Genomic DNA, 22,281 nt, shown 5'->3' with positions numbered 1-22,281 from the left:
GAAAATTTCCAATAGGGTGATTTTTCTTTCCTGAGCCATTACAGACCATATTCACTGATGACTCAACCCAGGTAAGCCGTATCTTTGCCCTGTTTTTAAAACTGATTCTCAGGGAATTTTGCAATGATTTAAATTAATCACGTAAGACTAAAGTTATGAACTACACTAGAAACCCAGGTTATAATTGAATTGATTCACTGGCTGACTCTCTGGTAGGAAGAAACAAAGGATACAGAATCAGAGCATTTGTAAGTACCCAGAATGATGTTTACCTAAGAACAGCAAAACCAGGATGGAGTATATTTATAAGTGAGTACATTCTATCTTGACATTTCTGAGGCAGAACCTCCAAATGCTGTCCAGTTCTATCCACAGAAGAATTCCTCATGAGAATTTTGAAAAGAGAAGTTGAGTCATGTGTTGGAACAAATGATGATTTTTTAGCCTCCCACACCAAATCATGGAAAGATTTCAGACGCTGTGCAAATAAAACATGAACATCAAAGTTCATGGTTCCCTTTCTACAAGTAATGTTTATCTTTGTTTATGCAAAGAATTGAAAATCAAAATGTGAGTGCAGATTAGCTTTCATAATAATGTGTCTAATTTTCACTGTCGATGAGGGGGAGAAAAAAGCAAAGTTTAAAATGTGTTCATTATTTCACGAAAATCAACTCCCCAGTCCCCTCGCTTTCTGATTTTTGTTACCTACAACAATTTAGCCCTGTTGTTCATAACACAGACTTGTTTAATCCTCAACCCTCAGATCCTCCACTTTCTTGCCTGCTCTAACATTTACTTTCAAACCAAATGAAAAACTTTAATGCACAATTTTAATTTATACTAAGTTTATATGAGGCAACAATGTGACATGAAACCTCCAAAAAATGTCAGTCCATCTTAGATTGTATTAAGAGAAGTGCAATATTCAAAATGAGAGAGGGACTGGTCCCACTTGAACTTTGGGAAAAAAATGACAACACCTAAAGTATTATACCTTTTGAAGATTCAACATATAATACCCATTTCTTCCATTCTTGAGCTCAGGACCAGCTGAAAAGTAAAACATGGGGAACCAGCAGACAGAGGTTAAACAGTTAGCTTTATTATTGATAAACTAATTGGAGAAAGTGACGTTAGATCTGTGATACAAAGAGTCTGTTAATATTCTAGGCCCACAAGTTCTTCCTCTGTCCCCATACACACACCCAAAGTCTACCTCGGTACCCCAGGGAGAGTCTGGAGCTGCCTCTGCCTAGGGTAGAGAAGAAAGGGAAAGAGGAAGCTTACAGTCCTTTGATAGATTTGTCCCACCCAATTAGATCAGCTCACCTGTCATCACCTAACAATTAAGTGACTGACTTCTCTGTAGGAAGGAGTCAGTGAGAAATAGGACTAGAGACCAGGAGTTTTATTCCAGTGGAGGTCTTTGAGCACAGAAACACTGACCAGGAGGAATTTCCCTCCCAACAGCACTCAATTCTAGACACTTCATCTGATAAAATCAGAGCATGTTGAGAGCAGGACCAGGAAAGTGGGGACCTTTGAAACCCTGCATCATGACAAATGGATGCAAGGGCAAGACTACATGGAATTAACACCTGTCTTCCAACAGTCGCATGCGTAGCCGACTTGGTGTGTATAGCCTTGTGGCAGAGAGATATTCTACTTGCGCCTCCATATTCCCTGCATCCTGCTCAGTTAGGCAAACCCATATGACTAGTCCTGGCCAACAGATTGTGAGAAGAGTGGACAAGTGTCATTCGCAGGCTAAGTCAATAAAAGGTCCATTCTTGATTCTTCAGTCTCTCCTTCAGTTCCCTGCAATGACCAGGGAGGTCCCACATTCCAAATGGTATACCTCCATCCACCTACGTCCTGAATGAATGACAGAGACAGAGTTCAAGAGCACCACGTCATGGCCTTGCAGAATGAGAACAGGAAGCACTTTCCAGAGTCCAGAATCAATTCTGGAACCAGGACCATTCTCCATCCCCAAAAGAGGAGGCCTATAGAATATCCACTTCCCAAGATTTCAGAATTGCTGCAGACCAGTGAATGCTGTGCACCTCTTATTTCTCACCATTCTGAGTAGGAGTGTTTACTGACATTATATTGACCCTATTCTGTTGTATGTTGGGTGAGAAAGATGTATATAAACTGTCTTTTTGGTTTGTAGATTTGGGGAGCAAGAGCGGTCACATGCTGATCTGATAGAGAGGCCATTGTGGGATCACTCAAAAATCCCAGCCTTGAGGCTCAAAGCCTTGATTTACGTTGCCTCACTTGTGGAGGGGCAAGTGAATTCTCTATTTAGAAAAAAGGGAGCAAACCTATGTTGGCAGCCAGAAGGGAGAACTATAATAGTGATAGTGTTGCTCACCAAAGATGGTGATTCAACAGAGCTGTGTGACTAGCCCTCGGCGATGGGCCATGGACAGAAGTGACTTCAGGTATGTCTTACAGATATCTGAGTCAAAAATACACTTTTCTTGTGTTTAAGCCATTATATATTTGGGGGTTTGGTATTACAACAGTTAACATTACATTAACAAAAACCTATACCTGCATATTGATCAACCATACCATCATCACCACCACCACCACCACACACGCACACACGCACACACACGCACACACCCCTACACTCAGTCACTGCACGGCCCATACCTGCTCCTATTTTAGGCATGGGCTTACATGCATTGAGAGGCTATTTCTGAGTCCCCTCAGCCAGTCTAATTTAGTTTCTCTGTCATTCTCTTTTTCTCAACACCCTATTCTTTCCTGCCATTTTACTCATCATGATAGATAATTACATACTCATTTCTGTGTAATTTATTTAAAGTCTATGTCCACAACTGATCCATAAAATCTATGGAGTCAGAACCTTTTGTCCACCAATAACACGCACAAAGTCTGCACTGTGCTTGGCAAACAGCAGTCACTGGATAAATTTTAAAATGGCAAAGATAGTGGTGCCTGGTTGGCTCAGTTAAGGGGCTGACTTTGGCTCACATTGTGATCTCGTGGTCTGGGACTCGAGCCCCATGTCGGGCTCCCTGCTCGGTGGGAAGTCTGCTTCTCCCTCTCCCTCTGCTGCTCCCCCAGCTCATGCATGTGCTTGCTCGCTCTCTCGCTCTCTCTCTCAAATAAATAAATACAATCTTAATTAACTAATTAATTTTAAAATGGCGAGGATTAACAAGTGAGAGGCCATTACAGGAAATACACTTTTCATCACAAGACCACAACTCTAGACCAAAAATCATAGAGAATTAAAATAAAATAAAGACCATGGGGATATTTTTTTTTTACCTTTATTCGTTCAGAATGCAATTCTAGACCAATCTACAACCAAGAGAAAACCCTTAAACTTTTAAGTGGCGTTAACAGGCTGAATAATATAACGGTATAGCCCCCATATGTACAAGCAAGAAGTCGATTTCCATTCTCATCATAAAACCTCTTTCTAAACATTTACATTTCCTTCCCATCCAAAAAAATGCATTAACATGATCATGCTTATATAGCTAGTCAGCACAAGACAAATGACGATACTGAACTATTGAAGTCTTGCGGTATAGTGCTCACAATTCCACGCTGTAACTGTTGACCTTTTCAGTGCATTCACCAGGTGGCACTGTCACCAATTACATTAAAAGCACTTCATTAATTTTTAAAGGCTAGAATTACTCAAAAAGTTTCTGTATCGTAAATAACATGGAATATTGCATTTAAGTCTAAAATGGCAAGATCACTTATACCTTTTCTACAGTCCTCCATGTAATATGTGTAGGAAAATGAATGTTATATGAGAAGAAACAGACCAAGTTCTTATATTTTTACCTAAAAGTCTAGTTATTTATTTTAAGTAGTGTCTATTGATACTTAAATGATTACAAAATAAATCAATGTTAAATATTGCACAAAATCTAAAGGAAAACGGCCACGTTACATCATACTATATTGTATAGAGAATGATTAAAAGCAGCTAATTAGAAGCTTTTTTAAAAATTTAAAGTTTCTGACATCATTTTCCACCATTCCATCAATTCTTCCTTTTCCTCTTCTTTCCTTTCAGAAAATGACTCCAGTTCAAAATCAACCTAAAGGAGAAAATCAAGAATATATTGTTACCAAACTGCGTGTGTATCTTTAAAAGCTGAAATTTTAAAAATGAGAGCAATTCTAGAGCTTATAGAATAAGCTCAGCTCAGCCACCTCAATTAAAGTATATCCTAAAAATCTCTTGTGACAAACAAAAGGTATTTTCAGGGGAAAAAAAAACAATCAAAAGCCATTATGTTTGAAATGTGCTTTGATCTTATAGTCTTGTAGGATTATTTAAAAGCAGATTATTTAAAGGCAGCTTATTTAAAGGCAATCTTTCCCTGCCAATAAGAAGATGTAATTTATAATTAATTTTCTTCCTTTGAGTATTCACTGAGCATCTATAAACCTTGAATTTTCTCCTAATAGCTGGGGAAATATGGCAGAATGTAGTTCAGTGTCCTGGTGTCCCAAACCACAGGTTCTGCTTTCCAGAATCTTGGCTCTGCTAAGGAAACTGATGGAGACATATCCATCTCCAAACCACTACAAAGGCCAATGGCCCAGGAACTCAACTCTGTGTGAACTGGGAGTTCTCGGCAGGTCTATGGAAATCCATGCACTTTGGCATAAAAGGCTATTCAAAATCTGTACTTCCCATCCTCAGTCCTCCTTGGGCCCTTTAGATACCCCTGCTCTCATTGCAAATAGAAGTAAGAGTTCCTTGATCTGGCCACTTAAGCCCCTAGTTATTTAGGAATATAACACTCACTACCTCCTTGAAGTAACACTGGCCAGAAAGGCTGAGATCCAAATAATTGAACATTTAACAACCTGTTTCTGGGGCTACTTTTTCCTAGGTTTCACTTGTCCAAATTTACCTCCTGATTTTAAAACACATACAGCCTAATGTACACATACATGCAATGAAAACCAAAGCACCAGTTAAAAATTCAAGATATTCTGTCTGCAAAACTAAGCACTTATACTCCAAACTTTGAGGCATGCACAAAAATGCAATAAATTCTTTTTAAGTAAGCCTTTCAATTGGAAATCCTGCAGGCCATTCCCTGGTTGCAAAAATATAATGCAAAGATTATAGAATGCAGTAGAATCCTGCTCCAAGGGAAGTTTTGGTCTCATCACCATCACCTTCCTAGTGAAATAAGTGGTACCTACTTAAATAAGATGCACTTTTTGATAGCTCTTAGCAGGGGGTCTTTCTCATAATATGCGCTTAATAAATATTTGGTTAATGCCTAAGATCACCTGACAGGCATAATTAATTTTTCCAAATACTCACTGAGTATTGTACTGAATGCTAGAAATAGAAAGATAAATGGAACAGAAATCTCATTTTAGATTGAAATCAATGTGGCAAATAAAAGTTTAATTTTTTTAAGTTGTAATTGATTTTCTTGTGGATGTCTTCAAAAACTGAGAAACGATAAGGGAGCTTCACACTGAGTGGTATAAAATCAACCAAGGAGCCCTTGGTCAAGTCACCTGACTTTGCTAGGCCTCAGTTTTCTCATCTGTTAAATGGAGGTAATAGCGGTACCTACCTCAGAGGGTTATTATGAAGACTAAATATAAATCATTTGAATACGTGTGACACAGACGAAGTACTCAATAAATCTTAGCAATTATGATTTCTTACCCCAACAGCAGGGCTATAAGGAACTGCTACTTTCTTTGTTATTGCCAGATAGCCCGGAGCGGAGGCTGTGAGTTTATAGTTTCCGGGCACAAGCAATCTCCAGTAATCCCCGTCCTTTGCTGTAGGGAAACAAAATATCAAATCACATAATTATGCTATTTTAGGAATACCTAGTATACCTCAGTTCAACTTCTTTAATTCCCTATTTTTAAAGTAGATGTTTACGGAATTTGATAAAACTCCACTGAAATGAGTGTTACACTCTCTTAGAGGAAGAAATTTCTAATAGCAATTTTACAGATATTAATGTCAAATTGTCAATAAATCTTCTAAGATCATGGGTCCTCATAATCACATCAGGAGTGACACAGGTGAAAAGATATATAAAGCCCCCAATCATGATGCCAGAGCATCTGGTGCTGTGTTTTGATTCTGGCCAAGTATCTTGCCATGAAGACCTGATGGGCTGAATCTAATCAGTGCTTCGCAAAGTGTGAGCCAAGACAGCCTCATTGGAAACCCTAAGGCACTAGCTAGAAATTTCTATTTCTGAAGATTCAGAATAGGTTGGTCTGAAGTGCTGGTCTGGAGGGACTGCATTTTCAACAAATTCTCTGGAGAATTCCTAAGCAGAGGTAAGGTTCATACTTTTTCTCACCCCACGTGTCCACAGCTCCCTCCTCATCTCGGTTAGGATCCCTGGCCACCCCTATATAATCAGTCTCATGCATGTGCCTTCAACTCATCTGCTTTTCCCTCTTGGTTATACATGCCAGGCAAGCCACCAACCCTGGATCATTTCTGGCTCTCCACCTGTCCCCATGGAGCTGGGGAAAACACACTGCCTTGCTCATCAGTCTCTGACTCATATACACCGACCTAACCTCGGGCATGGAACTGCCCTGTCTTCTTTCTAGTCCCTTCCTCCCTGGTCCTTCCACGCTCTCATCTTCCTAGATCAGTGAACATCAATCACTTGGGAAACTTGGTACAGTGCAAATTCTAGTTCGCTAGCCCTAGGGTGAGGCCTGAGATTCTGCATTCCTAACCAGCTCCAGGGTAGTGCTGAATTCAGCTGCTGGGCGGGGCACACTTTGAGTAGCCAGGCCCCAGTGAACATTGCACACTTTCTCCTTTTTCCTAACACCCCTGACACATCCTCTTCATCCTCACTCTCAGTTGATGCTTTCCATCTTACTTCACTGTGAAAATAAAACCAGAAAAAAGAAAAGCCCCCGTGACCATCTCTCCCAATCTTCCTCTGACTCCCACATCTCCTTTCAGCTGGTGCATCACTGATCGCCTTTGCTTTATAGCAAAATGTCTGAAGAGATTTGTCAATACTCTATTTCTAATGTCTCTCCTATTCTCTCTTAGACCCTCCAATGAGGCTCCCACCGGCCCGTGGAAACAGATTCTATAGGGATTCTCCACACTGGTTCATTCACAAGGTTCATCTTACTTGGCACTCCTGATCACTCTTTCTTTCTTGAAACACTTCTGGGTTTCTGGGACAATGCATTCAGTTCTCTCTCTACCTCAGGCTCCATTCCTCCTTCCTATCCTGCCCTCGAAAAGATCTCCTCAGATTTCATTCCTTTCCACCTGTATGTATTTCCTATGTTAGATTTTCCTAAAATGCCTGCATCATGGAATGCAGAAAAAATCGCATCTCTCTGGCACTTGGGTTAACAGGCAGAAGAGGCTCCATGTGGCCAGAGGGGACCGAGGCCTGGGTGCCCTCTCTGAGCTCCCTGAGGGCTAAGGGAGCAATGTCTTGGCACAAATTCTGGTATATTGGTTGGCAAGATGTGCTGGCATTTAGTGGGGTGTTGATAAATATTTGTTGAATAGATAAATAAATGGGACTTTAGGGGGGCATGTTAAGGATTTTTAAAAAATACCCAAGTTAGAAATGAGGTTAAGAAAGAGGTAATGGTATAGAGTGGGAAATAAGGTAAATGTTCATTAATTATAAGGCCTGGAAATATGTGAACAGTTCATAACTAAAAATATATTGTTGTTGTTGTTGAAAAGACCCAACAAATGACAGTTAAAACTAAAATGAGCCAGATAAATGTTGATTAACAGGAGTAGGTAGGTTTGTCAGGAAAATACATCCTCGTCCCCAAACAGGGAAAACTGAAATGGTGTTTTGAAGTTAGAAATTACTAACATCCACCTCAAAGCTGTTAACATCTTGTTTGACCCTGAGTAAGTCTGCATTTGTCATACAGATTAAATGAAGAAACGTGTGAGAAATCCTAGACACACAATACACTGGCATTTTTCTTTCCTATTCTTTCCACTCTCTCCTGAGGTCCTCCAATTAACAGCTTGTCAGCACTTCAGATTGATCAGAAAGATGCTGATACTTCAACTCCAGCGAGTTCATTTGCTTTTGCCTCAAGAACTACACGGAACGTGATGGAATGAGCACTGGGTGTTGTGTGCAACTGATGAGTCACTGAACTCTACCTCTAAAACTAATAATACACTATATTGTTAATTAATTGAACTTAAAATTAACAAAAAAAACAAAACAAAACTACACGGAACCTCCAGTGGATGGCACCACTGTGAGCTCCGGGCTGCGAGAGTGAGGAAAGGGCGCCATCTGCTGCTCCAAGTTCTAAGCCAGCAACCGTCCCGAGTAACTGCCTGACCTGCTCCCACAAAGGAAATTTAACTAGATCAAAGCTGGAGGAGAGAGAGGTAAAGAGACAGAAGGCATTCGATTGTTTTGCTTAGAATAGCGTTAAGAACTGTAACTAGGATAACAAGTAATCATGCTCTGTATTACACTAGAGCCTCCAGATCACGGCAGAGAACACCCACCAGATGTAACATCGTGCTCTATTCCTTCCACAGAGATGGTTGCATTGGCAATCGGGTTCCCTTGAAGGTCTCGGACAAAGCCTTTAACTCCTCGGTGTATCTGTGAAGGTCAAGAACCAAAAAAATCAAATTAGAAATTATCTAAGAACACGTTTCATGTCAAGAATCTCCTTAATTTCGGGGCACCTGAGTGGCTCAGTCGGTTAAGCGTCTGTCTTCGACTCAGGTCGTGATCCCAGGGTCCTGGGATCAAGCCCCACGTTGGGCTCCCTGCTCAGTGGGGAGCTTGCTTCTCACTCTCCCTTTGCCTGCCGCATTCTCTCTCTATCAAATACATAAATAAAATCTTTAAAAAAAAAAACTCCTTATTTTCGAGTAGAATACTGTAGATCCTCATTGTTTAAGGATCAAAATATGCTCAAATTGTTTTGAACATTCTCTACACTATTCTTTCTCAAGTGGACAAATGGGAAGTAATCCCCTGAAAATTGACATATCGTTCTGTGTCAAAGAAAGACAACAAAGTACCTTCCAAATCACCAAAACAAAACGAACAAACAAAAAGTCTGTCATATCTGTAAAGTAGATCTGGGCTTAGCATATTTCGTTACTTTCTCCCTCTTACATTTGGTCACCTGTGTGTAGGCTGTATGGCCCCTGCCAGCTAACAAGAATCACATTCCAGCCCTTTACCCCTTGTTCATGTTGAGTAAAAAGATATACTGTGACCAGGCGTGCAGTAACCCCATTAACAATATTCTTTTTGTTGAAAATAAGTGACACGAAAGATCTGTGAACTTCAAAACTGAAGACTGGATTGAGAAAGGAAACGGAAGAGGCGCTGTCGAGAATAACGTCCTGGCATTAAGCTGTAGTCGATAACTAATGCAATGCAAACTACAAAAGCAGCTTCTTCCTTCGTTTTTAAACAGAACTCAACTAAGTCAATATGTGTTTCAAGTGACAGAGAGTCACTTCAGGTTCCTGAGAAAGTGCTGCTTCTGGGAATACCAAATGGTGATTCATTAAGCTTAATCACTTAACAGAAGATGCCTGAACTTCCCAGAGGTTCAGCTTGGTCCTCACTCCATCTAGCCCTAGAAATCGAATTTTCTTTTGCTCCTGAGGATACTGAAATATTTCCCACAGAAGGTAGAATAAGTCTCAGGTCTGCCTTTGTCATCAGAGAATAAATCTGGCAGTAGTACAATGTTTTATCAAAGAGATGCCCCGTGTTATCAATCAACAAATCTTTTTGCATTTGCTATTTTTTTTAAAAAATACAGAATCTCTAAAACCCTACAAAAATAACATGTATTTCCTTTCTCTAAAGGCAATTTGGAGATCCGAAAAAATTTAGAGAAGAGGAAGAGAGCTACACAGAGAGCAGAAAATCAGAGGAAAAATACAAACTTTAAATTTCTTAATATGAGGGCTCTTCAAGGAAATTTAGAAGGCTTGTAAACAAGCCATTATTTACCCACATGTACTTTATGCTCACTGAGGCACTATAATCCTGGTATTATCAATATTATAAACCTTAGAGAAATGAAAGTTTTAAATTTCCTTGCCATTCGAAAATAAGTCAATCACTTCAAAAACACATAGTTTGCCTGCATTAGGCACAAATATACCCAGTTAATATTCATGACTTTATTTTTTCTGCCTCTGCAACCCAAGACTTATAGTATGCCATTTAAGAAATAGTGAAATAAGTAGATATCTATCTCTGATATGGCAATTTTGGAGCAAACTTCTCTGAAAAATTCCACTGTAGTAATAAATCTCAATGGAAGTGTTATGGGCTCTCACAACTCCACATGAATGCAGATCAGGAAATGCTGTCATTTTATGGCTTTTGCAAAGGAAATCATGGAAGTTCAAATTTCACTCATGCCTGAAGAAGCTATTTACTACACTTGTCCTTCCTATAATGCTCTCTCCTCAGATTCCAGGACATCAATCAACCAACGCCGGGGAAAAAAAAAAAAAAAACAAACAGAGATTCCATTGTTACTAGAACTGTTCATATCACTGACCCTTAAGCCCTCCCATACGTTAGGTATCAGCCAAAGAGTTTGTTGAAATGGAGACTCTGGGGTCCTACTATGCGGGAAGTGGGATTGGGTGGTGGGCCAGGAAAGTCATTTTGAACAAGAACCTAGGTGATTCTGATGCCGGTGCCCAGAACCATTCTTCGGGAATTTCTTTGGGAATTTTAAGAATTAGACTGTCCCAAAGCTATTGAGCGAGAGGCTCTCCACCATAGCAAACTATTTATCTTAATTAACTTTACAATTCCAGTTCCTGCAAACATCCCTTTAAAGCCCTGCAAGGGATTTCCTTTCAACCAATTACAGAATTAGACCTTCTAATCACCTATTTTCCATGAGTTGTAAACTAGTCCACACTTAGACTTCAGGTCCAGGTGTTCCATTACTAAGCCCCACCGTACTCTGTCCCATTGTCAATAAAATAATTTCTACACAGAACTTCTGGCAGTCTTCACTGACCTGTCATCAGCCTTTGATTCCCTAAACTAAGTGTTCTATGAAGCAAGCTGGATGAGCCCATTGTAAATATCACTCCCAGTGCTTCCACACAGCTGCTACCAGAACACTGAGGTCCTAGCAGGGTGGGTCCTATGGGTCTGTGGACAGATCCAATTCTGATTCCAAGTGGCATTAAACAGGACTGTACGACCTGTTCCCTCTTCTTTCCAGCTCATTTCTATATAAATTGATGAGCTGATACATGCTTACTTGCCACCATAAATATAACACATATTCTCCTCTTTCCTGATGGTACACATTTGTGGGTTTTGTTTTGTCTTGAGTTTTTTCTTAATAACTAAGACCTAAGCAGCAGCTGAACCTCTTTTTTAAATTAATGAGCAGGACTGGTTTAGGGACCCAGTGTGCTGCCATGGCTTTTTGTAACTGACCTTTATTTTAGCATTTATCATCCTCTCGTGTGATTCGGTACTGACGTTTCTGAACTCACTAATATGAAGACTTCTATCCCCAGTGCTTCACAGTGTGCCTAAGACACTAGAGTACCTGAATAAATTTTTGTTGAAAGAACTATATAAATAGAATGAAAAGCACTATTATAAAGGAGGCATTATTTGACATTTAAGTGGAGGACTTTTCAAACAGCCCAGTCTTACTTCCTCTTCCCAAAAAATGTATTTATAGCTCTCCTCAAAGGAGATACTATTCGGGGGTTCTTATCAGGGTTGCTCTAGGGTCAGCATGGCTAATTATCCTCAGCTTTTGTTGTAGAAAATGCCTTTTTATATTAACATGCAGCAGGATTCCACTGATTGAAAAACTGTGTAATGTAATTTTTAATCTTTGTAATTGGTGGATCTATTCCATGAGAATCACTTTTAGTAAGGTGTTATATGGATATCTGACACGTGTAAAAGAATACTTAAGCTGATTTTACATTTTTTTAAATGCACTGGTGTCCTATGTATATGTTGTCCACATGTATGCAAATAGCTTCATGTTTATTTAACATCATTTGTTCATATCAAATTAGTTTTTAAATTAGTCGGGACTATCTGCTAGCGTGTGAAACTGACATCACTCTACTTAGCTTTGGGTGTAAAAAGCCACATACAGAATGGAATCTGAAGACCATCAAGGCACCGCAGGCAAGGATCAGAGTCTTTAGGTCTGTTTCACCAGCGCGGCCCCTGGTGCCAATGTCAACATAGTATAGAGGTGTAGGGTGGGCAGGGGACTGGCCTGGGTTTAATCTCAGTAGGTAAGTTATCTTACTCTTGCAGATGGTGAGATTCCCCCCAAATTCCATAGAGACCCCACTGGAATGGCTCCTTAAGTGCCTCTCTAGCACAGATCTAGGCTTGTGTGTCATCAGAGGCAATATGGCATGGTGATTCTGGAAGGACACAGCCTGGATTCAAATTCTGCCTGAGTGCCTTCAGGCAAGCTGTTTGACTTGTCCGTGTCTCTGATCCCTCATTTTTAATTCAGGGATGATGATGATGATGACGACGATGATACAACTTCCATCATAAGGTTGTTGTGAAGATTAAATGCATTAATGATTACATGTAAGGCATTCAGAACAATGCCTGGGAAACAATAAACACCCAATAAAGGAAAGCTATAGGTATTATGATTACCTCAGATCCCGCTCAGCGGAGGGTGAAACAAGTGGGGCATTTGGGGCACAGAATTTAAGAAGGCACTCACACTCGGGTGCTGATCCTATACCCACATGCCCTGAAGAATAAATGCCTCCTTAAGTTTTGGGCCCTAGGCACCTCACTTACCTCACCCTTGTCGTGGTCCTGCCTGGGATACCCTACAGGCCCTAGACAATCAGGGAGGAGGGTCCTAGGACTGCCTGGCTTAGAGCAATATGAATGAACACAGGATGTCACTTCACTTTACCACAAATCTCAGTTTAATCAGTTCTCAGTGAATATTCATGAGCCACAAAACCTATGACAAATGAAAGCCTGCTTGGACTACTACCGACATGTTTTCCAAATGTAGCATCCTCATTCTGAGTCAGATGGACTCCCGGACTGGACTCCTCACAGGAAACGATTGTATGCCAGGTTTAAATGCTCTGAGATCTCCCATTTTATGCTGGAGGTGGTGTTTACCTGCTCGAGGTAGCTAACAAGGGAGTTTTTATTATCCTCCCAGTAGCTCTTCAGAGTCTCTTCAGGTGGAAACTTTTCACAGCTAAGCTCCACAGTGATCTCGAAACAGTTGCTGCTGAGATAATTGAAGTCTTGCATTCCTGCCAAGGCACCAAATGGAAAGTCAAAATATACATGTGGAGACGAAAACTCTACACAAGCCATTCTGCTGAATTGGGAGCTAAGCAAAAAATACACCAACCGGTGCATTTTGAGTAGCCTGTGGGAAACCACAAGGAAAATCACGTACCATAAGGGACAGAACAACATAATTGGGAGGCTGTTACTGCCTTAGAGCAGAAACTCTCTTGGGTTCTTAAGCAATCACTTAGCTTAAGGCATTGCTGTTGTTGGGTGCTAAAGCAGGCATCGACCACGTTTTGCATTGCTGGAATTGGCTTCAAAGAAGATAACAGGGAACAATGACATCAAAATGACAGAATAGGAGCTTTCTATGATCTTCCTAGAAAAAGAACGCCGATCTTGACAATCACCCATGGAACAAAGTGCCTTTGTGGAAGGCCAGGAGTCCAGGGCAGAAGTTCCAGCACACCACTGGAGGGAAAAATCAGAGACTGGATACACTGAAGAAAGTAAGAGTAATGGTTTTGCTTTATTTGCATCAGCCCTTCCCTGATGTGGCACAGCTCAGTACCAAGAGAGAACTTTTTGGTCCATGATTTCTCTCATGAGGGAAAGTGGGAACGTGAGTGAGTTGTGCTGGACACAGCTTCTTTCTCACCCCATCCAGAAAACTTAAGTATACTACATGACCGGGGCAGGGAATGGCTGGGAGAACAGTAGCCAAGACTTCCAGAGTGTATCAAAGGGATGTAGATCTTACTAACCACATCACAGACTCCATCAGGAAGCCTATCCATTAGCCACTGGGGACACCTTGCCTGCAGATCCCCTCAACTGGCCCACAGGCACCCCTAACATTCTACACACCCCATCCACACACCTCACCCTGTGGCCAGCTCCCTCTGCATGCCACTGACAGTAGCAACAGCAAGCCTTTTCAGATGCCTAATGAGCATACACAGAAAGCCGGCCCAACTCTGCAGGGCTGAGAGAAATTTGAGCATTTAGCACTGCCCTAGAGAAAGCAAACAGTAGGCTATCAGAAACTGGCCTGACCTTGCAGGATCAAAAGAAGGCACACAATTTTAAGAATTCTCCCCCTAAGAAGTAAGGAGGAGGTATAGCATAGAAAAGGTCTGGGGAAAGCCTCAGAATTCCTAACAGGGCTAAGAGAAGTTATTACTCTACCAAAGCCTATTGGTAAAGACAGAGGAGGTGACCTTCTTCTTCAAATGGGAAGGCAACAACACAAGACTTCAAGGAACATGAAAAATCAAGGAAACATGACACCACCAAAGGAACACAATAATTTTCTAGTAACCAACCCCAAAGAAATGGAGATCTGTGATTTTCGCAATAAAAAGTTCAAAATAGTTGTTTTAAGGAAGCTCAGTGACCTACAAGAAAAAACAGAAACAAATTCATGAAATCAGAAAAATTATACATGAGCAAAATGAGTTGAACAGAAAGAAATCATAACAAGAACCAAACAGAAGTTCAAGAACTAAAAAACAACAACAACAACAAAAATACAAAGAATTAAAAGGAGGAAAATGCAATAGGGAGCATTAACATCAGACTGGATCAAGCAAAAGAAAGAATCAGGAGGCAGATTCTTTTAAAGGAAGCAGGTCATTTAAAATCATCCAGCCATAGGAAAACAAAGACAAAAGAATGAAAAAGAGTGAAGAAAGTTTACATGACTACAGGATACCATTAAGAAAACAATCTACAGGGGGGCAAAAGATGGCAGAGGAGTAGGGGACCCTATTCCAACCAGTCCCTGGAATTGAGATGGATATCTACCAGACCACTCTGAACACCCACGAAATCAGCCTGAGATGTAAGAAGATAGATCTGGATCTCTACAAACAGAATATCACAGGCGGTTGGTTTCGAGGTACAAAGCAGGGAGCCGTGATTCCGCAGGCACATATCGGAGGATAAACGGCAGTGGGAGGGAGCCTGGCTGCCGGGATCCTATACTGCCGGTGAGCAACAACCTCCAGTGCTGGGGACGGGGCACACACTCGAAGACTGGTAGCGGCGGGGAAAGGACTTTAGGGTTGCCCCTGGACGGAAACTCAGAGCTGCGGGGCCACGCGTGTGAACTGGGGGCGGCTGGTGGTTTTAGAAGCCCAAAGAGCAGAGACGTGCCCCGACCTGGAGGCGAGGACTGGGAGCACTGCTGAGAGGCGCACAACCCAGGACCACTGCAGTTTTAAGCAGCACAGACAGAAACGGAGATAGTGTGGCCTGGAGAGCTCACTGAAGAACAGACTGTGATCTCTCTGCTCTGAGGCAGAGGACTGGAAAGGGTTTCTTCTGCTCGGACTCTTGGAAAAGACACGGAAAGCCACCAGGGAAAGCCACCAGAGAAAAAAAGCCCCCAAAAAACAGTTTTCACTGAGTCCATCACCCACCACAGGGGGCAGGGCAAATCTGCTCAAACAGGGTTGCTTGAGTAACAGCACGGTAGGCCCCTCCCCCATGAGACAGGCTGGGAAAACAAGAGGCCAGCAACCCTAAGGTCCTAGAAAACAGGTGCATCTTATTTGGGATGTGGTCAATAATTTGGGCTCTGTACTTCCCCTCAAACACCCCTCAACAGAATGACTAGGAGGAGGAACCCCCAAAATAGGAAAGACTCAGAGACTCTGACTTATGCCACAGATTTACAAATGGTTTCAGATATAACCAAGATGTCGGAGATTGAATTCAGGCTAGCAATTGTGAAGACAATAGCTAGAATGGAGAAATCAATTAATGGCAACATACAGTCTCTAAGGGCAGAAATGAAAGCTGAATTGGCAGAACTTAAAAATGCTATCAATGAGATCCAATCCAATCTAGATAATCTAACAGCTAGGGTAAGTGAGGCAAAAGAACGAATTAGTGACCTAGAAGACCAATTAATAGACAAAAAGGGAAACGAGGAGGCCAGGGAAAAACAACTCAGAATCCATGAAAATAGAATCAGAGAAATAAGTGACACCATGAAACGTTCCAATGTCAGAATTATTGGAATCCCTGAGGGGGTGGAGAGAGAGAAAGGACTAGAAGATATATTTGAGCAAATCGTAGCTGAGAACTTCCCTAATCTAGGGAATGAAACAAACACTCGTGTCCTAGAGGCAGAGAGGACCCCTCCCAAGATCAAGGAAAACAGGCCAACACCCCAGCATATAATAGTAAAACTCGTAAACCTTAGAACCAAGGAAACCATCTTAAGGGCAGTTAGGGGGAAGAGATTCCTTATGTACAGAGGAAGGAACATCAGAATGACGTCAGACCTATCCACAGAGACATGGCAAGCCAGAAAGGCCTGGCAAGACATATTCAGGGTACTAAATGAGAAGAACATGCAGCCAAGAATACTTTATCCAGCAAGGCTGTCATTTAGAATAGATGGAGAGATGCAGAGCTTCCAAGACCGGCAGAAACTGAGAGAATATGTGACCACTAAGCCGGCCCTGCAAGAATTATTAAGGGGTGTTCTATAAAAAGAGAAAGACCCCAAGATTGATATAGAAAAGAAATTTACAGGGACAATCTATAAAAACAAGGTCTTCACAGGCAACATGATGACAATTAATTCATATCTTTCAATAATCACTCTCAATGTGAAAGGCCTAAATGTTCCCATAAAACAGCACAGGGTTGCAGACTGGATAAAAAGACAGGAACCATCTATATGCTGTCTACAAGAGACTCATTTTGAACCTAAAGATACATCTAGACTGAAAATGAAGGGATGGAGATCCATCTTCCATGCCAACAAATCTCAAAAGAAAGCTGGGGTAGCGATTCTTATATCAGACAAATGAGATTTTAAACTAAAGTCTGTAGTTAGAGACACAGAAGGACACTATATCATTCTTAAAGGGTCTATCCAACAAGAAGATCTAACAATTGTAAATATCTACGCCTTCAACTTGGGAGCACCCATCTACATAAGCCAACTGTTAACTAAAATAAAGAGTCATATTGATAACAATATGTTAATTGTAGGAGACCTCAACACTCCACTCTCAGCAGTAGACAGATCATCTAAGCAGAAAATCAACAAAGAAACAAGAGCTTTGGGTGCCTGGGTGGCTCAGTTGGTTAAGCGGCTGCCTTCAGCTCAGGTCATGATCCCAGGGTCCTGGGATCAAGTCCTGCATAGGGCTCCCTGCTCAGCAGAGAGCCTGCTTCTCCCTCTCTCTCTGCCTGCCTCTCTGCCTACTTGTGCTCTCTCTCTCTATCTCTGTCAAATAAATAAATAAAATCTTTAAAAAAAAAAAAAAAAGAAAAGAAAAGAAACAAGAGCTTTGAATGACACAGTGAACCAGATGGACCTCATAGATATATACAGAACTTTCCACCCTAAAACAACAGAATACCCATTCTTCTCAAGCACACATGGAACTTTCTCCAGAATAGACCACATACTGGGTCACAAATCAGGTCTCACTGATACCAAAAGATTGAGATTATTCCCTGCACATTCTCAGACCATAATGCTTTAAAACTGGAACTCAATCACAAGAAAAAATTTGAAAGAAATTTAAACACTTGGAAGCTTAAGACCACTCTGCTCAAAAATGTTTGGGTCAACCAGGAAATCAAAGAAGAACTTAAACAATTCATGGAAACCAATGAGAACAAAAACACACTGGTCCAAAACCTATGGGATACTGCAAAACTGGTCCTAAGGGGGAAATACATAGCCATCCAAGCCTCACTCAAAAAATAGAAAAATCCCGAATTCACCAACTAACTCTACACCTTAAAGAACTAGAGAAAAAGCAACAAACGATACCTAAGCCACACATTAGAAGAGAAATAATTAAGATTAGAGCAGAGATCAATGAATTAGAAACCAGAAACACAGTAGATCAGATCAACGAAACTAGAAGCTGGTTCTTTGAAAGAATTAATAAGATCGATAAACCACTGACGAGACTTATCCAAAAGAAAAGAGAAAGGACCCAAATTAATAAAATTATGAATGAAAGGGGAGAGATCATGACTAACACCTAGGAAATAGAAACAATTATTAGAAATTATTATCAACAACTATGTGCCAATAAACTGAGCAATCTGGATGAAATGGAGGCCTTCCTGGAAACCTATAAACTCCCAAGACTGAAACGGGAAGAAATTGACAACCTGAAGAGGCCAATAACCAGTAACAAGATTGAAGCAGTGATCAAAAACCTCCCAAAAAAACAAGAGTCCAGGGCCTGATGGATTCCCTGGGGAATTTTACCAAACATTCAAAGAAGAAATAATACCTATTCTACTGAAGTTGTTTCAAAAAATAGAAACAGAAGGAAAACTTCCAGACTCATTCTGTGAGGCCAGCATTACCTTAATCCCCAAACCAGGCAAAGACCCCACCAAAAAGGAGAATTTCAGACCGATATCCCTGATGCATATGGATTCCAAAATCCTCAACAAAATTCTAGCCAATAGGATCCAACAATACATTAAAAGGATCATCTACCACGACCAGGTAGGATTTATCCCCAGGATGCAAGCGTGGTTCAACATTCACAAATCAATCAGTGTGATAAAACACATTAATAAGAGGAGAGAGAAGAACCATATGGTCCTCCCAACTGATGCAGAAAAAGCATTTGACAAAATACAGCATCCTTTCCTGATTAAAACTCTTCAGAGTATAGGGATAGAGGGAACATTCCTCAATTTCATAAAATCCATCTATGAAAAACCCACAGTGAATATCAACCTCAATGGGGAAAAGCTGAGAGCTGAGAGAACTCGACCATTCTCTAACACCATACAGAAAGATAAACTCAAAATGGATGAAAAACCTCAATATGAGACAGGAATCCATCAAAATCCTAGAGGAGAACATAGGCAGTAACCTCTTTGACATCGGCCACAGCAACTTCTTTCAAGATACATCTCCAAAGGCTAGTGAAACAAAAGCAAAAATGAACTTTTGGGACTTCATCAAGATAAAAAGCTTCTGCACAGCAAAGGAAACAGTCAACAAAACAAAGAGGCAACCCACAGAATGGGATATTTGCAAATGACATTACAGATAAAGGGCTGGTATCCAAGATCTTTAAAGAACTTCTCAAACTCAACACCCAAAAAACAAATAATCAAGTCAAAAAATGGGCAGAAGACATGAACAGACACTTCTCAAAAGAAGACATACAAATAGCTAATAGACATATGAAAAAATGTTCATCATCATTAGCCATCAGGGAAATTCAAATCAAAACCACATTGAGATACCACCTTACACCAGTTAGAATGGCAAAAATTGACAAGACAAGAAACAACAAATGTTGGAGAGGTTGTGGAGAAAGGGGAACCCTCTTACACTGTTGGTGGGAATGCAAGTTGGTATAGTCACTTTGGAAAACAGTGTGGAGATTCCTCAAAAAATTAAAAATAGAGCTACCCTATGACCCAGCAATTGCACTACTGGGTATTTACCCCAAAGACACAGACGTAATGAAAAGAAGGGCCATATGCACCCCAATGTTCATAGCAGCAACGTCCACAATAGCCAAACTGTGGAAAGAGCCGAGATGCCCTTCAACAGACGAATGGATAAAGAAGATGTGGTCCATATATACAATGGAATATTACTCAGCCATCAGAAAGGATGAATACCCAACTTTTACATCAACATGAATGGGACTGGAGGAGATTATGCTAAGTGAAATAAGTCAAGCAGAGAAAGTCAATTATCATATGGTTTCCCTTATTTGTGGAACATAAGGAATAGCATGGAGGATATTAGGAGAAAGAAGGGAAAAATGAAGGGGGGGAGATCAGAAGGAGAGATGAGCCATCACAGACTATGGACTCTGAGAAACAAACAGAGGGTTTTAGAGGGGACGGGGGTGGGCGGTGGGTTAGCCCAGTGATGGGTATTAAGGAGGGCACATATTGCACGGAGCACTGGTGTACGAAAACAATGAATCGTGGATCACTGCATCGGAAACTGTATTGTATGGTGACCCACATAACATAATAAAATAAAATTTAAAAAAAAAAGAAAAAAAACAATCTACACATCACAGAGTCCCAGAAGGAGAAGAGAAAGAGAAGAGGCAGAAAGCTAATATCAAGAAATAATGGCTGAGAGTGTCCTAAATCCAGGAAGAAATTTGGACATCCAAGTTCATAGGTCCCCAAAAATTTCAATTCAAAAAGATTTCCAGGACATATTAGAATAAAGCAGTCAAAAAAATCAAAGACAAAGAGATAATCTTAAAAGGAGCTAAAAGGGGAAAAAAAAAAAAAGCTTATAACTTACAAAAGAACAGCCCCCACCCCCGCCATAAGGCTATCAGCAGATTTCTCAGCAGAAACCCTATAGGCCAGGAGACAGTGGGATGATATGTTCAAAGTGAAAGAAAAAAACTGCCAACCAAGAAAACTTTACTCAGCAAAGTTGTCCTTCAGAAATGAAGGAGATACTTTCCCAAACAAACAAAAGCTGAAGTTCATCACCATTAGAACTGTCTTACAAGAAATGTTGCAAGGCGTTCTTGAAGCTGAAATGAAAGGATACTAATGTGTAACATGGAAACATATAAAAATATGCAGCATACTGGTAAAGGTAGGTATAGAGTTAAATCCAAAAGATTCTAATACTGTATTATGGTAGTGTGTTAATCACATAACTCTAGTATAAAAATTAGAGGACAAAAGTATTAAAAATAACTATAGCCACAATAATTTACTAATGAATACATAACATGAAAAATGTAAACTGTGACATCAAAAACAAAATATTGGTGGGGAATGGCATAAAAAGTGTTTTTGTAAGCAATCAAAATTAAGTTATCAGCTTAAAATGGACTGCTATGTCTATAAGATGTAAGCCTCATGCTAACCACAAAGCAAAAACTTATAATAGATTCACAAAAGATAAAGGTATAAGAACCAAAGCATATCACTAAGGAAAATCATCAATTCACAAAGGAAGTCAGAAAGAGAGCAAGAAAGGAATAACAGAACTACAAAACAGCCAGAAAACAATAAGATGGTATTAATATATCTTTTAAGTGTTAATGGTTTAAATCCTCCATAAAGACATAGAATATCTGAACAGATTTTAAACAAAACAAACAAAAAACCAGGATCCAACTCTATGGTGCCTACCAGAGCTTCAGAGCCTCACATCATCTTTAAGGACAATGAAAGTTTGGAGTGAAGGAATGGAAAAAGATATTCCATGCAATTGGAAACCTAAAAAGAGTAGGGGTAGCTATACTTTTATCAGACAAAATACACTTTAAGCCAAAAAGCTTTAACAAGAGACAAAAAAAGTCATTATAAAATGATAAAAGGGTAAATTTCTCAAAGGAACTAACTCTTGAGAATTATATATGCACTCAACACTGGAGCATCTAAATATATTAAGCCAATACTAATAGACCTGAAGGGAAAAACAGACAACAATTCAATAATAATAGGAGACTTCAATATCCCAGTTTCAACAATGGATAGATTATCCAGTCAGAAATCTATAAGTAAAAACTGTCCTTGAACTATATGTTAGACCAAATGTACCTAACAGACATAAATGGAACATTCCATCCAACAGCAGAATTACACATTCTTCTCAAACCCACATGGAATATTATGCAGGATAGATTCACAATTATGTAGAAAATTAAACCAACACACTTCTGAACAACCAATGGGTCAAAAAGGAAATCAAAAGGGAAACCAAAATATTATGAAACAAACAAAAATAGAAACACAGCACACCAAAACTTATGGGATGCAGTAAAAGCAGTTCTAAGAGGAAAGTTTATTACAATAAATGCCTGCATTAAGAAAAAAGAAAGATCTTGAATAAACAATCTAACTTGATATATCAAGGAACTAGAAAAAGAAGAACAACCTAAGTCCAAAGTTAGCAGAAAGAAGGAAATAAGAAAGATCAGAGCAGATACAAATGAAATACAGACAAGAAAAACAA

At 40.2% G+C, this 22,281-nt stretch overlaps 1 protein-coding gene across 1 annotated transcript in view; it reads right to left on the bottom strand.

Moving 5' to 3' along the window:
• Positions 1-3,301: 3,301 nt before the first annotated feature.
• CPE (carboxypeptidase E) overlaps positions 3,302-22,281 on the bottom strand; it is a 115,262-nt gene continuing 96,282 nt past the window's right edge. The window contains exons 6-9 of the mRNA XM_036112125.2: positions 13,194-13,333; positions 8,549-8,648; positions 5,711-5,829; positions 3,302-4,106 (exon numbers count right to left, since the gene is read on the bottom strand). Of these exons, the coding sequence (XP_035968018.2) occupies positions 4,008-4,106; positions 5,711-5,829; positions 8,549-8,648; positions 13,194-13,333 (458 nt within the window). The 3' untranslated portion in view covers positions 3,302-4,007. The remainder of the gene's footprint in view (positions 4,107-5,710; positions 5,830-8,548; positions 8,649-13,193; positions 13,334-22,281) is intronic.

This window comes from Halichoerus grypus, chromosome 3, assembly GCF_964656455.1.
Source record: "Halichoerus grypus chromosome 3, mHalGry1.hap1.1, whole genome shotgun sequence".
Classification (NCBI taxonomy): Eukaryota; Metazoa; Chordata; class Mammalia; order Carnivora; family Phocidae; genus Halichoerus; species Halichoerus grypus.
This window is presented reverse-complemented; position numbering and strand designations above follow the sequence as displayed.